Genomic DNA, 16,872 nt, shown 5'->3' on the forward strand with positions numbered 1-16,872 from the left:
AATAGTTCTGCACTAAAATATGCTTATACAAGAAATAAACAAAACCTTTGATATCCGAAGCGTCTAGCTTCCGTTTTCGGCTTGTTTTGTTGTTGTTTCATTCTCGACTTTTCTCCAATTTATGTCAGTATTACAAGAAAATCTACAGAGTTGTTTTCAAAGACATGTATGGCGAATTATCTTCACACACAACCAACAAATCGAGAAATCGGAAGCTGCACGCTTCAGATATGAGAGTTTTTGCGTATTGCTTTTATAAAAATATTTGGGTGGACATTTGACCCATTACATTACTGACATTCAAAGTCTTGAGTTTGCGCAGAAGGGAAAACTTTGACCTATTATTATATAAGTATGTTGGGAATAGTGCGATTTCCACCGAACTTAGTGGGATCATGCTCTATGTCGTAGTCTACTGCAAAACTTCGTGATTCTAAGATGAAATTAAGAGGGGTTTTGCAATCAATTGCTAAAAATTATAGTAATATACTGTTATTAATTTTATTTGAATAGATATCGATATGGAGGGTATTTCGGAGCCTAGGCACAATATAGTGGCAGCCATTTGATTTTTTCAGATTTGTCGGTTGGATAGTTTCTGAGAATGGCCCCGTTAAATACATGATCACATCCGACCCCTCAAACTTCCCGCCTTTCCAGCAAATGTCAAAATTACGAACAGCTTCGGGAAGTACTAATCGAGACTTTTCATTTGATAACCCACACGACTATATTTCGTGAAAAAAAAATATAGGGTGATGTAATTCAATGTATGCTTGAGTGTTCACAATTCCCACCTTTCCACCAAATTTAGTGTCAATCGTTATAACCGTTTCCGAGAAAAATGCGTATGACAGACAGTAAACCGATTTTTGTGTAAAACAAAGCCTGGAAAAGCCTACCATTGCGTGCACGGATTTCAGAGCTCAGACACCTTCTATAAATTGTATGTCATTAGGTGCAGCCTTTTCCGTATAAATTGCGTTTTTCAAACACTATCGCGAATAGCCTGTTATCCACATATGTACATGATTGCAGAAAGACTTGTCGATCGTTAAGTCCGAATATGTATATACATAGATAATTATTTTGGACTGCAATATGCATCTTACTGCTTAAATTAATATTTGCAGCAATGGTTTTTCTGCACACACTGTGATAAGCAAAAATGAATTTAGGTATAGTAGCAATTTGAGCTTCAGAGCAAATAAGAAACAACATCAGAAATGCAGAAAGATCAATTGTCTATTAAGACTACACTCTCCTGTACAAGTTCGGTAATGCTGCCCTCCCGATTTCTTCAACTAAAATCGTTGCCATCATTAATTTCTGTACCGCAATTCGAACCAGGGCTGGATGAAATGACGCCAGAGTACTGGCGGCTACGTCGCACTGCACCTCTTGCGCTAACTTGGCCGAGAGATGATTACCCGTTCCTCACACCTTAGCAGCAGGTAGAATTCGCTGTCTTTCTCTGGCTCACTTGGAGAATAAACCTGTCGGGGTCGAGTCTGGGACGTTGGCTTCTTCCATTCCATCCATGGCTTCAGTTGTCCGGGTCTTCGTTGGTCTTCTTTTCTTGGAAGTGGTGGAAGGAGGTTGGCGAAGTTTCTCGTGTCCATCACGCATAGTTGTCACCGGCAAATCCACCTGGAATTTGTCGGCTGGTTAATTTGTTTGGTACAAGTTCATTTTTATTATTTTGAAGCAGTAGCGATCGTCGTCGTTTTCGTCGTTGCCGTGGAAATAGTAAAATAGTTCTTTCCGGTTGTTTTTGTTTCTTCGTATTTTCATTATGTTTATTCCTTTCGTTCGATGAGTTCATAAAACTTCGAGAGAAGAGAGGCATATTTTTCTTGTCTTTTCTTGTACCGTCATCAACGTAGCATTGTCACACCTTTATTTTCAGGAAGAATATCCAAAACACTTTTTGCTCCGCGGTTCGTTTCGTGCATCATTTTTTACAGCCTTTTTGTTTTGTTTCGGTAATTAAAGTGTATAGATTTGCATTCCATCCACTAACTGTAAAAACAAGTCGAAATTTATAGGAGATAAGGGGCAAATAGGGCAACACTTGAGGTCAGCTTCACTGAATCAGACGAATTGCCATCGTTTGGTAAGTATAGTTAAAGGCAGAATATTTAATCGAAAGAAATCTAAATTTGGAATGTATGCACAAAAGGAGGAGGCCATTCGCACAATCCAATTCACATTCACACATATTTGTATGTCTATACTAACAAACATAGCTTATGCATATGTGCCAGAGTGCTCAATTACTTGGAGTGAACGATGTGGAACCGTTCCGGTACAATTATACATATTTTTTAGCTGATAAACTTTTTACTGGATATCTAAGAGAGCACTAGGACACAATTCATAACGTATCAATTCCAAGGAGATAATACTCGATTTTGTCTTTTTGTGGGATTTCCGCTATGATTTTAACTTGAACTAATTGAAGTAAGTCTTACAGCTTGAAGCTACCTTAAATAAATAGGCACATATTCGAAGGCCTAATGAAGGGTAGGAATTTTCTTTCAGAACTTTACATAAATCAAATTGATTTATTGTTTGGATTACGCATTAACCCATGATATGACTTGGCATGCGTTTTTACATCTTCATTATTTTCGACGCATTGGTTTTTCTGTCTTTTTTCCTGAACTTTTAAATAATTTCTCTTCCTCTGCATAAGTTGATTCCGAATATGACTTTGAAACGTCTGGTCGATTGATTCTGGGTTTTGAGTGTTAGAATATTAAAAGCACTTTTCTTTGCTTTTGATTTGAACATCCTTAATCATCATCATCATCAACGGCGCAACAACCGGTATCCGGTCTAGGCCTGCCTTAATAAGGAACTCCAGACATCCCGGTTTTGCGCCGAGGTCCACCAATTCGATCCTTAATCCTAACACAAAATCACGACGACGCATTGATCACTACTGCTCTTAACATATGATTTTCATTCCTATGGGTTGCCTGCAAGTGTTAAAGATTGATTAAGAAGTTGGTTTCGCTTGGGAAAGAGGGGATACTTTAGACGCTCCATTCTTTCTGTCTGGAATTATTAACATAAGCCAGCTAGTAACTGCGGTTGCTTCCATTCAGAGTTAAATGGCTAGTTGGTTTCAAGTATGCGGTGCTACTGAAGTTTCTTCTGTTGTTCCCCCGTGATTATATGACATGAAGCTTTTTCACTATTTTTTATAATTATGGTTGATTTTTTTTGGATTCATACAGTAGAACTCACCTAGATACAATTAATTGTGGTTTGGGAAATGTTTTACTTTTAGCCGAATTAGGAGAAATGCAATATTGTCCAATTAACCGATTTCATATAATTGTCAGATAAACGCCAAGACTGGAGTTTGAAAAAAAAGTGATCTATGAGTTAATGAATTTAATAAGAAAAATTCAGAAGAGAAGAAAATATAAAATCGATCGTTATTTAAAAAACACCAAGAGTATAAATTATATGGTAAAATCTGTATTTTTTTTATATAGATTTTAGTCCATTCAATACGGGGAAAATATTTCAAAAATATATTGAGCACTTCATTCAAGATCGTAACGGTACACTACAGTACACTGTGGGAGGCAATGTGTTCAGCATTGAGTGCGCTCGAGGTTACTACCAAGATTTGACTCAGGTACTCATTCGCGGCTGAGTTGACTGATATCCGATATCCAATCACGATAACAATTCCCTCTACTACTACGACAGCTCAGCGCTTTAATCACATGACCCATTCGAACACAAAAAGATATATGATATATAGTAAATAATTTGAAGTTCTTGGTGAGGACGCCCGCCCTAGTTGCTACTGCCAGGGCCCAAGTTTTCAGGAAAAAAGTTGCGTTTTAGTAAACCAGCACTATTTTTTCATAATTTTTCCATAGTATTATAGATAAAAGTTTTTGTGGACATACAAAAATTGTATATATTTTTTTTTTGTGTGGAACACGTAGAATAATTTTTTGCAAATATTCGAAAGCAGCATTTATTTGACGGAAGTTTTACTAGGCGCAACTTAATTTATAATGGTGGTAGAATTCTATTTTGCGGATCCACTAAAGATGTGTGGATTTATGTTTCACATTAATTTTTCCAGAAGTAAATTCATTTCAGACCGGGCAATCTTTTTTTATGTAACAATGTTCTTTAGCTCGACTTCCCCCTGCTTCACGGGTTTTTTTACTTTTTCTTTTTCTTCAACGAGCTCATCTTTATCGTTTTCACCATTTGGTTCTATCGAATGGCTGATCTGGATGCAATCGCGAGGCTTTCAAATTCCCAGCCTTTTGGTCGCTTACCATCGACCTCGATGTTCATACCAATCTTGGCAAGTGAATTCTTGTTATCGCGAATTGCGTGACCATACCATCGAAGCCGCTTCTCGCAATTTTTCCACAGTGCAACTCCATATCGATCGCGGATATCCTCATTTCGGATGTGATCAAAATGTGTAACGCCACTAGTCCAACGCAACATCTTCGTCTCCATTACCGCAAGACGTCGTTCATTGTCTTTTATAGTCGATCAACACTCAGAACCATAGAGAGCGACACGACGGACAACATTGCGGTAAATTTTCGATTTGAGACGCTCGTTGCTACGTCGATCACAAAGAGCAACAGTTGTGGAAGGCGACTTTGTCCAGGTTGCGTTAATGCGTGAGCCAATTTCATAACGCAGTTCTCCATTGGCTGATAGCGTTGACCCGAGGTATTTAAATCGCTCAGTTCTGGACAGATCACTGCCGCTGTGTGATTGTGCCTGTTTCATGGGGATCGGTTGTCAATAATTCAGTTTTGTTTAAATTCAATCTGAGACCGTGTTGCATGAGGCGATCGTTTCATTTTAGGACAAGTTGCTCGAGATCATTTCTGCTATTAGACGTTAGAAAAACATAATCTGCATAAAGCAGTGTATTGGGCGTTGGACGTTGGATGTTCCGTATAATATTGTTCATAAGAAGTACGAAGGGGAGTGGTGTGAGGGCGCTTCCTTGATGAAAACCAACAGGCACAAAGCGATTTTGATACACCCGCGACACTTCGAACTGTACTTTTCGGATCATGATAGAGCAATTGAACCCAGCACACGAGTTCTTCTGGCACTAAGTGTTATCGTAAAGCATACCAGATGAGTTCGTGCGGCACACGGTCAAACGCTTTCACAGGTTTTTTTTTACTGTCAGTAAGTAAGGTGCTTTCATATTACCGTAATGAAGTAAAAGAGTTATACAAAAATACCAGCCATTTTCGCGATTTGAAGGGCCCCTCCACAACATTGGTGATCTAAATTGGAAATAATATTTTTCTCTGGAAGTCCAGCGAATAATAGCTTAGAACTTTGAAAAAAAATGTATGGGACCCACATTTTATTAAGGTCTTGGGTGAAGCGAAACCTTATTAGAATCGAGTTATATAAAAATATTTGAGTGGACATTTGCCCCATTAGTACGTAGTATATTATGTCAAAATATTCACTTTCGCGTGGTACTGACATTCAAAGACTAAAAATGTAATAGTGCGATTTTCACCAAACTTGATAGATACATGCTTCATATAATAACCTATATTACCGCGTGATATGATTCTAGGACGAACATAAAGAGGGCTCTGCAGTCAATTACTAACAAGTCGATACACCAGAAGCTGCGTGCTTCAGGTATAAGGGTTTTATGTTCATCTGTGGGAAACTCTCTCTGTACGTTTTTCTATTTGTGGATGGCTAAGACTGCAAAATATTCCTTTACTCCGTGGATAAAAGCGTACATATTTGTACGTAAATTAAATACTGGTGGTATTCGGTGGTAATCACATGTCCAAAGTATTAGACATTACCCGCAAATTTCATTAGCACATATTTATGTTGGTATAAAGTAATTGAAACTGATACATAAATAACTAAAAAAAAACAAAAATTAAAACTAAAATGTATCCATTGACTCCCCCTTACGTTCACACCAATTCACTTTATATAATAATAACATCACACATGCCTTAAAATGCAATGAATTTACGCGAAATTCCAAGCTTTGATCTTCTATAACTTTGTTAATATTAGTTCGGGGTAAGGGTAAATTTCTAAAATATACTTATATACTTTTACTAGCTTTATTTGTCCAGATATCGGAGTGGGATGTATTTTGAGGCCTAGATTTCATATAGATGCATCAGTAGATTTTTCGGTCGGATAGATTCTGGGAAAGAGACATGTTTTACTTTCTCTGCATACATTTTGAGCCCTCACTCCTCTAAATTCCATTCAGTGTCAAAAACAAGATCAGTTTCAAAAAGTAATAATCGAGCCTCCCACATGAGAATATTCTGTGAAAAAAATGTTTACACTCACCTTTTGCATATACATATATAGGGAGCAGCACGGTACACTTCATCAAATTCGCGACAATCGGTTCAGCCGTGTTCAAGCAAATCGGAGGTAACAGACAGACAGACATTGAATCTATTTTAAGGGGGTCATCCCATGTGAAGGCCGTTTTTTTGTCCTTTTTTGAAAAATTATTTTGAAGGGCTGGATAAAGATAGTAACGTGATTTTTTCACCAAATATTTATTGATATCTCGAGTATATGTGATAAATTTTTTAGCTAGATATCGTAGTTAGTTTTTGGAATACGTGTCACTTTATCCACCCACCTCTAAAAAAAGGTGTTTTTCTGCTGCCACGCTGGAGGGCGCTGTGTTCATCTGAGGAAAAAAAACTAAACGGCATTTTAATGTGGACAATATTCCACGGTCCGCAAACTAGAATAATTAGAAAATATTGGAAGGTAAATTTTTGGTGGGCTTTTAAAGTTAATTTTTTGGATTTTGGTGTTTTTTTACGGCTTTTTTTATGAATAAAAAAAAACTACCCATCCGATTGCAATTATCCTAGTTTGCGGACAGTAAAAACATGTATTAAAGATGACGTGAAAATTTCAAAGAATTTGGTTGGATAGATTTTGAGCTATGGTGGCAGCCGATTTTCAAGATGCAGTTTCGAGAAAAACGCATTTGAAAATTTAAATGTGATTATCAACAGGAAAATTTTAACTCACTATTAATCTGCTATACCTGGTCCATAGAGAGCACCCTCCGTTTCTTCAAAAAAGTCTTATAAGGCCGATCGTTGCTCTCTGGTTTTAATTCTGGCTCTTTTAGCGAGGTCAGCCGATCGTCGTTCGCCAAATTCGCGCTTCATTACAGCGGTCGATATAAACCTCACATATGGGACCAACTTGACAACCCATTGTCACTAGGATTTTGAGAATGCCATTGAATCTTTCATTGAAAATAATTACAGCCAGAAAAGTGGCTATTTCTACGACCTTGGCCCCAGAATGAAGGTGTTTAGGAACGAAATTCCAGATCAATGTATTTAAAGACTCATTGTTATTCTGGGTCTCTGCTCCTGAGCATCTGTTCAAGAGATCATCTCGTGACAAACCTTCGTAGATTGGTTTGATGACTGTTTGAACTTTGTCAGTCAAAGGTGCCTTCTCGTGGTAGAAACTATCCAGTTCTCCTTTAGCTTCCGCTTTGCGCCGTTTGCACCAACTGTCCTCGCCTGCTGGACAATTTTGATGCTGAGGATTTTCGTCTGTAGAACATTTATGGAACAAAGTTGCCCAAATGCCTTGCTTCATTCCTTATATCGAATTTGCGTGCTATCGAATAGCTAGACAAAAAAAGGTAGTGGGGTCGTTAATAACCTTATCAGTTAGTTTACCAGCCCCTTTTCCACCAATGCCTTTGTGATTCTTCTTTGCATTTCTAAGTCGCTTTCCCATTCTTTTCTCGACATGTCCTACGCATTCCTTTTTTACTACCACGTATATTTTATAATTTGCAGAAGTACCGGAGAAAACTCCAGCAAAATCCAATATACAATATACAAAACTTGTCGCAATCGGAACATCCATGTTCATGCTTGTTAAAAGTTTCTTTGCTGATGTTGATGCGAAGTCCTTTTTCTTCTCTGATAAATATCGATTCCCATGATATACTCGTTTTTTAGTGCGAGCATGACGTTGAACGTTAAAGCGATCTCCCATCATACGATCCATTTAAAAAAATCAATGAACACACAAACAGCCCAATACTTACAACAAAATATAACTGAGTATAGCTTGAAAGACTTTTAGTGCTTACTCTAGACTGGATTATCCTTTTTATTCCAAACAGCAAATAAGTTTAGACAATTGATTGGTTTTCCACCTTTTTATATTTATACCTGTACCTGTAAATTTCTGGGTTGGGCAGTTTCCGAAAATAAGTCCTGTGCCCCTTTAAGTGTGTACGTTAAAACTAGCATCAGTTCGGAAAATACTAATCGAAACCTTTGATTTGATTCCCCACATGATTATATTCGGTAAAAAACACATCCCCCTTTGACTGTATGGAAGCCCCCCTTTAAACGCCACGTAAACTTCATAATTCCCACATGTCCAACAAATTGTTAGTCGGTGTAGCGGTTTTAGATTTTAGTAGGATTTTGTTTTACATAAACCCTTAAAAATTATAGTAATATTCTATTATTAAGTTTGTTTGAACAAATGTCGATATGGAGGATATTTCGGTGCCTAGGCAGCGTACAGTGGCAGCTTCGTGACTTTTTTTCAGATTTTTCGGTTGGCTAGGTTCTGAGAACGGATCCATGCCACAAAAGACCACTTTTCAGTCGCCGGCTTTCTTCCTTTGTGCACAAAATGTCAGAAAAAATTCACCCTCCTTTTGCATGTAACGATGTAGCTCACTGAATGCGTGGGCGTTCGCAGTTCTCATCCTACCGCCAAATTATGTCAATCGGTACAACAGTTTCTGAGAAAAATGTATGTGATAGAGACTACCAAACCGAAAACTCTGAAAAAAATCAAGATGCTGCCACTATACGGAGCCTAGGCTCCGAAATGCCCTCCATATCGATATCTGTTCAAATAAAGTTAATAACAATAGTATATTACATATTATATATTCATCATCATCAAGAAATGTAGGCTATAACACTGAGCATGATCCTACCAAGCTTGGTAGAAATCGTACTTTTTATCAGTGTTGCTAGCACTCATAGATTCTAATTATAATTCATAACAGTGGATATTGGAGATCTTGGAAAGAGAATATATAAATTTATTTATTTATAAAGAAAACTGTAAGAAAGTAGTTTAACTTCACCTTCATGTAAAGTATTGCCAGGCATAAATCGGGAAGTACCATATATTATCATTGGAGACGAGGAATTTCCTCTCAAATTGTAACATATATGGCTCGCAATTTAGCGGCGATGAGAAAAAAAAACTATAATTATAGATATAGCCCTCCTCCACAAGTTTTAGAAAGTGTGTTTTACATATTATGCCAAATGCTCAGGATATTTTAGGGAAAAATACAACTGAATCCTGACGACGTAGAGAAGGTTATCCCTACAGCTTGTGGTCTTCACAACTTCATGTCAATTGCGACGACCGAAATGAACATGACACCTTGCAATTAAGAAACCTCACTTCTGTACGATTCGTAATAATGCCTTGACAGTTAGAGAATGTTTCGAAAACTATTTGACTTCACGGCAAGTGCAATTCCTGGTATATTTGAATGATAAATAGAGGTATTTAACGTAGAAGTGTATTTTTTACCGTCGAAGAATCAATGCAGGAAAATTCAGAGCGGAAACCAGCTTGCTCGTTGAATTATTTTGAAATGCAAGGACCTGTATCACTGATGAAGGGAACAAAACAAAAACAAGTCTTAATTATTTCAAATAATTTAATCACTAGAAACACCTTAAGATTATACTTAGATTATTTTACCGACTATCTTTACGACGGCACGGAGCACGCAGATACCCCTCCAATTACCGCACTCAAGACGAGTACGCTTCAAGCGCTTTGGTCTGTATGCACATGTTACGGTTACGCAGCGGTCAATAAAGCCTTCATTCCCTTCTATTCATCAATGCACTTCCAGAATCAATGCAGTCAGTCTGAATTTGTGACGCCTCTTAGGGACCTGGCCGACAACCCGTATAGCAGCAAAAAGAAAGAAAAGAGTATGCTCATCGACATTATGAGGTAGGTTATTCAGAACCGTCCGATGAGCAAGATAGCGCTCCTATTGTTGAGCGAGAGCTGGATCATATAAGCAGTTGATGTTGAATTTAGGGGGTAGCAGCTCTCCAATCGAGATCCAATGCGAGAAGCGGCGGACGAAACACGCAAGCAGAGCCGATGTTAATGCCTGTTACGTACATTACATTGATTGCTCGTCCGGTGTCGGTCAGTTGAAACTCAACTGACCTTATGGCAGGATCTGTGCTCAAGCGGTGGAAGTTGCAGAGATCCACAAACCCTCCACCATTATCGGTACGGTCTCCAAGGGCGTATTTACCCAGCACATGTCCGAGTAAAATGTTGTCAGAGCTCCCCATCATTCATTCAGATCGTCGATCCTGATCGCAATATCACCTTTAGAAAACCTGTCCTGGTATGCGTATAGTTGCTAATAGAAGCATCCTTCTCCATTATATCGGAAATCCATTGGTGCGTAGCACTGCACAATGGTTGTGCTCGTTAAGCTGTAGAGGGAACTTGCAGTCAGTATGGCGTCATAGTCGTTCAGATTCTTGTCTTGATCCGCAATTACTTTAACCTGTGATACTTTCCAGACAGTAGGAATGTATCGGTGGCGCATAATTCTATTGTTTCTTTGAGCAAGGTGAGCAAACTTCACCTTAGGTGATTCTTGTAGTATTTTGCTAATTGCTAGGTCATTACTTAGGGCCTTTCTTGTGTTGGGTTGTTCATCTTGCATGAATTGAATCAACTTAGTAACTTTGAAATATGAAAGTTTCCACGATATAGATTAACAATGTAGCTCATAATTTAGACCAGGGGGCGATTCACTAGATATATTTCTTTTTTATGTTCCGAAACGCCATTCCTTGCGTTCTAGCGGGTAATCGTATCGGAGATATAAATAATAACTATATGCTTAATTTAGTGCTAGTTTTTCAAGGTTGAAGAAGTTGAAGCTCTTTATGTTGAAACGCCACGTGAAACTCACTTTTCAATTCCGTGATTTTCGGAGAGTGAGCTGCTCTCGTTTTAGTCTGGCTTCCTGGCTTAACGAATTATTTATTAATTGCGAAGATGAGATGATTGAAGTTTGATGCAATTGCATTTGTGGCAATGCCACCCCTAGTGGGTAGTGAACGGTAATCCTGACATTTGAATTTCTCTTCACCGTAATTATATACTTTTTTACGAAAAATCATCATAATACCATTACTTGACTTCACGTCTACTCGCGGGGACGTTTTTTTTATGCGGCTGTCATGCGGCGTGGGAGATCTATCTTTCGATCGGACAACAAATATTTTGAATAGTCTGATATTGATGTGCAATACTCTTTCCTCTGGCGTTAGTCCGAGACAACGGAACCGTGAAGTACAGCGTAATGTAAGTCGTCAGGCAAGAGCTTGAAAGTGGTCCGGTGAAAAATGTTAACGAGAAATCAAGTACTTTTTCAATGTCAAGCAAACTACTTTTAGGGTTTACAGTTTATATGCAGTTGTTAAATTGTTAAAAAAATAAAGTTTCAGGCATTTACAATGACGAACTGCCAAATGAGAAACTATATGTTTAACAGTGGGCAGATGAAACAGATCACATTTATATTGGAGTTGCATAAGGATTTCTTGCAACCATGTTGCTGAGGTGGTTAACCTAGGAGCATTTAAAACGGAATCTAGTCTGCTTCTTGACATTAAGCTTTCGAAATGGTTTTTAGTGGCTGAAGAAAAAGAAGAAGATCTCTGTGACAAAGAAGAGTATGCAAATATCCCACCTATTTTACTTAATGCGGGTGCTCTTCGTCAAAATCAGCAACATAATTACTCATGTGGATAACTTTTACAGTACAATTAGCTCTGGGGAAAAGGGAAAAAACAGTGCAGATGCTTTAGGGTATTTTTGAGACAAGAATCGATGCATATGGTTAGTTTTGTAAAAAGTTTCTAATTTAGAAGAACCTATGAAATGCAACTTTTTAGAGCAAACGAAATATGTCGAAACCTTTACGTCAGTGAAAATGTAAGTGTGGGCGTCATGGAAAAATTTGAATCCAAAAGGAGGTATTTCTATCTTTAGCTGTTTTCGAGTAAATCGGATGCGACAGACACGCAAACACTGAATCGATTTTAATAAGGTTTTATGTTTACACAGAACCTTAATAAGGGTTTTTTTTTTAAAAAAAAATATGCAGATTTTCTCCACAATTTTTATATATAAAGTATTATAAATTTCAAATTTCAAATAAATAGTAATTTATTTGCTTTTTTCTAAACGACACCGATTACGTAGCTAAAAATATCGACACCAGTTAAGAGTTAAAATCACTGTTTGTCTATGTGTCTGTCACACGCGCTTTTCTCCAAAACGGCTACACCGAAACTTGACAGGCATATGGGAACTATTTAATCCCACGCATATAGTGAGTGACATAAATTTAGGTGGACTTTAAAGGGGGCTCCCAATATATGCAAAGGTGGAGAGTGTAAATTTTTTCATCTGATGTATCCGTGTGGGGTATCATGTGAAAGGACTCGATTAGTACTCTCACAAGCAGCTTTCATATTTGACGCAAATTACATAATGCGCGAGTAAGGAGCCAAAATGTGCACATTTAAAGTGAGGCAGAATTCATTTTGAAAACTACCTAATCCAAAAATCAGGGCCGAGCGCTTGTATGAAATCTAGGCCTAAAAATATGTCCCATTCCGATATTTGCTCAAATAAACTTACTAATAGTGTATTATCAGCTTTACAGTGGCATGAAATTATTTGTATAAATTGTTGTTTAAAAAAGAGAGCACAATTGAATTTTTAGCTATGTACGCGCGATTTGTTTAGCTTAGTTAGTTAATTTAAGGAATTCGTATATCAGTATCAATTAATGGAGATGGACGCATATATGCATGTCCTATGAAGTATGCGGGTAATGTCCAATAAGATGGGCATAGGGTTGCCTTAATACCAGCAGAATTTAATTTACATTACATATATTTATGCTTTTGTGCACTGAGTGAAGCGAAAATGCGTGGTGATGTGTTAGGCCAATTTAGATATATGTATAATTAGATTAAATATATATGTATGCTTCAGTACATGGTAATAGGTAATGTTTGTTTGTTTAAGAATACACTGAAAGTCGCCTTCCCTGGTTGTCGTAAGAGACGACTGAAAAGGATGGAAATTTGTGGGCTAACAACCTGCAAATTTTAAAACTTTATTACTACCGAAACGGCAATGAAGGCTCGGATAGGGATTGACTTCACGGCTACGACTTTTATAATAATAATAATAATCGTTGGCGCAACAATTCATATTGCATCAGGGTCTTGAAGTGTGTTAGAGCGCTTCATTCAAGACCGTAACGGTGCACTACAGTACATTGTAGGAGGCATTGTGGTCAACTTTGCGCTCGCCCGAGATTATTACCCTGATTTGGCTCAGGTACTCATTCACAGCTGAATGGACTGGTATCCGACGTCAAATCACGATACGAATCCACTGCCACCAGTGAGATTTGAACTGCGACCTTCCGCACGACAGCCTTGTGCTCTAACCACTAAGCTATCCGGACACGCTACGAGAGTTACAACGGCATAAGCTGAACATTTTGGGCCTAAGCGAAGTAAGATGGTGGGTCTCTGGAAAGTATTCCTCTCCCTTTTGTGGCAATGTGCTTTTGTACTCTCGAAAATCGAGTGGTAGCAGACGCGAACCCGGTGTCGGGTTGTTCCTGATGGCTACTGCAAGGCGCACTCTCTTGACCTGGATGCCGGTTTCTGACAGACTTCTGCTCCAGCTTAAAGAGCATCATAATTGTGCAATGCTATGCACAATATAAGGGAGAAGAACGTTTTCTGTGAGATTGTGATCGTGATGGGTAATCTGAATGCAAACGTGAGTTCTAACAACACCTTACTAGGACATGTGATGAGGAAGCACGATCTTGGTGGTCGTAATGATAGTGGTGAAAGGTTTGTGGAATTCCGCAGCTTCCACTGCCTCGTCATTTGTGAAACATTGTTCGGGCACAGAGACTGTCATTAGATCAATTGAGTTTCAGCTAACCGACACCGAGCGAGCAATCAGATCGACTACTTTGCGATCAGCAGTAGATTTAGGAGTTGCCTCCTGGATTTGCACAGCAGGAGAGGCGCTGATATCGACCTCGAAAAAGATCACCATCCGATGGTCGCTTACGTTCGCTTGCGTATTGCATCCGGCACTTCTCGCAGATGCCGCTCGACGGTGGGAGAGCCATTTTGCTGAACGGACGCAGATACACTGACTAACCCACATGAGAATATCAATCAGCATTGGGCAGTCATAAAAAATACTTTTTTCTCGGATGTTACGCGGGCGACGATTAGGAGAAAAGTACCCTTCTTCCTATGTTCAAATAACTGTTAATCACCCATATTCAGTGATGATTTGGGGAGTGGTAATGAACAAAAGTCCTGGGTCTTTGCACTTTGTGGAAGGTAGCAAAAATCAGCAACAACATTTAAAAGACTAAAACGATTGTCTTGTGCCTATATAAATATAAATTCTACAATCTTTGCGCAAGGCAATGAGCCCTGTCATGTCGCGAAATCTGTCGAAGGGTTTTGCTCAGTCAAAATATTACCGCTCTTCCTTGGCCACCCAAGCCTCCTGATATCAACTCAATTGAAAATGGTTGGAGTGTTTTAAAATAAAAGGTTTATGAGAGGCAAAAAGCTACGAAAAAAATTTTAACACAAAATATTCGTGAAGTATACCTGGGCAATCCAATTATCTCGTAATACATTAAGCCTTGTGCTCAGAAGACTTTAAGGCTTTGGTGGAGTTAGTCGGGCCTGGAGAAGAGCTTTCGATTCACTGAATTTCATAAAAACTTATGATATATTTAATTTGTTGCAACTGGTTTTGAAATATTAAGTTGCAGTTGACGACTTGTTATAATTTCTCTGTTCTGTTATTTTCTTTGCAGGGACTTTTGAGGACAGCTGAACAGCTAAAAATCAAAGGATTATGCGAAACTACAGATCAACTGGAAGAATCCGCTCCCGAAACGGCACTGATTACAGTCCCTTTATCAGAATCAGAGGAGGCACAACAATCTCAATCGAATATTAATGCATCGAACGCAATTTGTACAGTGACACAACAAACTAGTAATACTTCAATTAAAAAAAGTAGAGTGCGAAAGCGATCAAAATCACCTGATATAAACGCACATAATAATGAGACGAATCAGCAGGCTTATTCGTCCAGTTCTACAGTTGGCTTCAATTCCCCTATCTCAGTTGTATCGACTTTATCACCAATAGGAACAGCCCCCGTAGGTACAGTTTCCAGCGTTGATATACACCCTACGCAGCAGCATCACCACAACACACATCAACAGCAACAAACGCAGAATTTACATCAACAGCCCAATTTATCTGGAACATCTGTGAATAATCGGAGCCATGATAGTAGCTCGCCTTCTGTTAAACCTACTAAGATTATAAAAACAGAAGATATATCAAATAATGATGTCAACAGCAATGCCCAAACGAGTGGGACCATCTTAACACAAATTGTGGTATCACGTGACAAAGACTCCAAGACTATGGCCAGTTTAGGGATGGGGATAGTTAGTACTTTCTTTCAAAGTTTTTATGCAAACGTGTATAATCATTTATTTTCAGAACGGTGGTTTATTGGGCGTGCCTATGGGGTTTTTAGACTTTGCACCAGAACCGCCAGCTCCATCTGCAACACCTGTTACAGAACAGGTTGATATGTCCTGTACCCCTAGTACTGATACTAGAGATTTATCAAGTAAGTGTTGAAGTGAAAGTATTCCTATTTGATATTCTCCATATAGTGTTGGCGGAAACCAGAATACAACATCTGATAAAAGTCGTAACTAGGAAACTGGTACTCTGTAGAAGATACTTAATTTGTTGGGTATGTCAGCAAATAATTTAACCCAATCAGATAATTATCACAAACGATTATATTCCAAGAACTAACATTCTAAGCATAGAAGTGATTAAGAAGGGAAGTGATTTTACAAGCCAGAACTTGATGTCGTTAACGTGTACAACCAATTTATTTAAATTGTCCGGCATTCTGTAATATATATCGGTAAACACTATTTTTTCAAAGTGTTCAAGTAACAGTAGGAAATGATAAGATGGGTGAGAAATAGAAGCTAAGTCATTAAGGCTAGGTCTCATTATGGTCCACAATCAATCTTGACAACTCGACGGCGGCGCGAAAATAGGGTTAGAAGGGTGACTGCGGGTGAATATTCATAATTTTCTATATCAGACCAGAACCTCTTCTAAAGAAGGTCATTTAATTTAATTTGCCTGGCAATCTCTTGATCTCCTGTACTAGTACATTCAAGTCAAAGCTTTCCGTAAGAAACTCTGCCACAACTGCTTGCACATGCGTGACTTCCTTTATGCAATTAGCAACCTTGAAGTTGGCATTATCTTTCCGATACTTCAATTGATTTCTATTCCGCCAAGGAGACTATAGACAGAAGGTAAAACTGGAAAGAAAAACAGGACAAAAGTGAATCATCCGATTTGAGGCCGAGGTTTAGGTTTAGGTTTTTATTTTCTCATAGTGACTTACATCCAAACATGATTTATTTTAATAATAGTTTATGATTAGTTAAAAATCTGTCTTATTTCCAGACGGTGGGATGGCCAAGAAGGTCGGGTGCCAGCTTACCTATCAAATCCCGGCGTTTATCTAAAGGGGTTAGTACAATGGCCCACTAAAGGCCTGAGTGCTGGTACCACGGTT

At 38.4% G+C, this 16,872-nt stretch overlaps 1 protein-coding gene across 6 annotated transcripts in view; it reads left to right on the forward strand.

Annotated features, from left to right (window-relative positions):
- The window catches only part of LOC119659472 (longitudinals lacking protein, isoforms H/M/V), a 110,685-nt gene that overhangs the window by 81,456 nt on the left and 12,357 nt on the right, over positions 1-16,872 (forward strand). For 4 of the 6 annotated variants that reach the window (XM_038067563.1, XM_038067562.1, XM_038067564.1 and 1 more), the window contains 2 exons: positions 15,056-15,703; positions 15,759-15,891. In XM_038067563.1, coding sequence (XP_037923491.1) covers positions 15,056-15,703; positions 15,759-15,891 — 781 coding nt within the window. Of the gene's footprint in view, positions 1-1,514; positions 1,681-1,909; positions 1,986-2,035; positions 2,117-15,055; positions 15,704-15,758; positions 15,892-16,872 lie in introns of those variants that run through there. The other 2 variants (XM_038067567.1, XM_038067568.1) reach the window with 2 other exon arrangements.

The sequence above is a fragment of the Hermetia illucens genome, chromosome 6 (genome assembly GCF_905115235.1).
Source record: "Hermetia illucens chromosome 6, iHerIll2.2.curated.20191125, whole genome shotgun sequence".
Classification (NCBI taxonomy): Eukaryota; Metazoa; Arthropoda; class Insecta; order Diptera; family Stratiomyidae; genus Hermetia; species Hermetia illucens.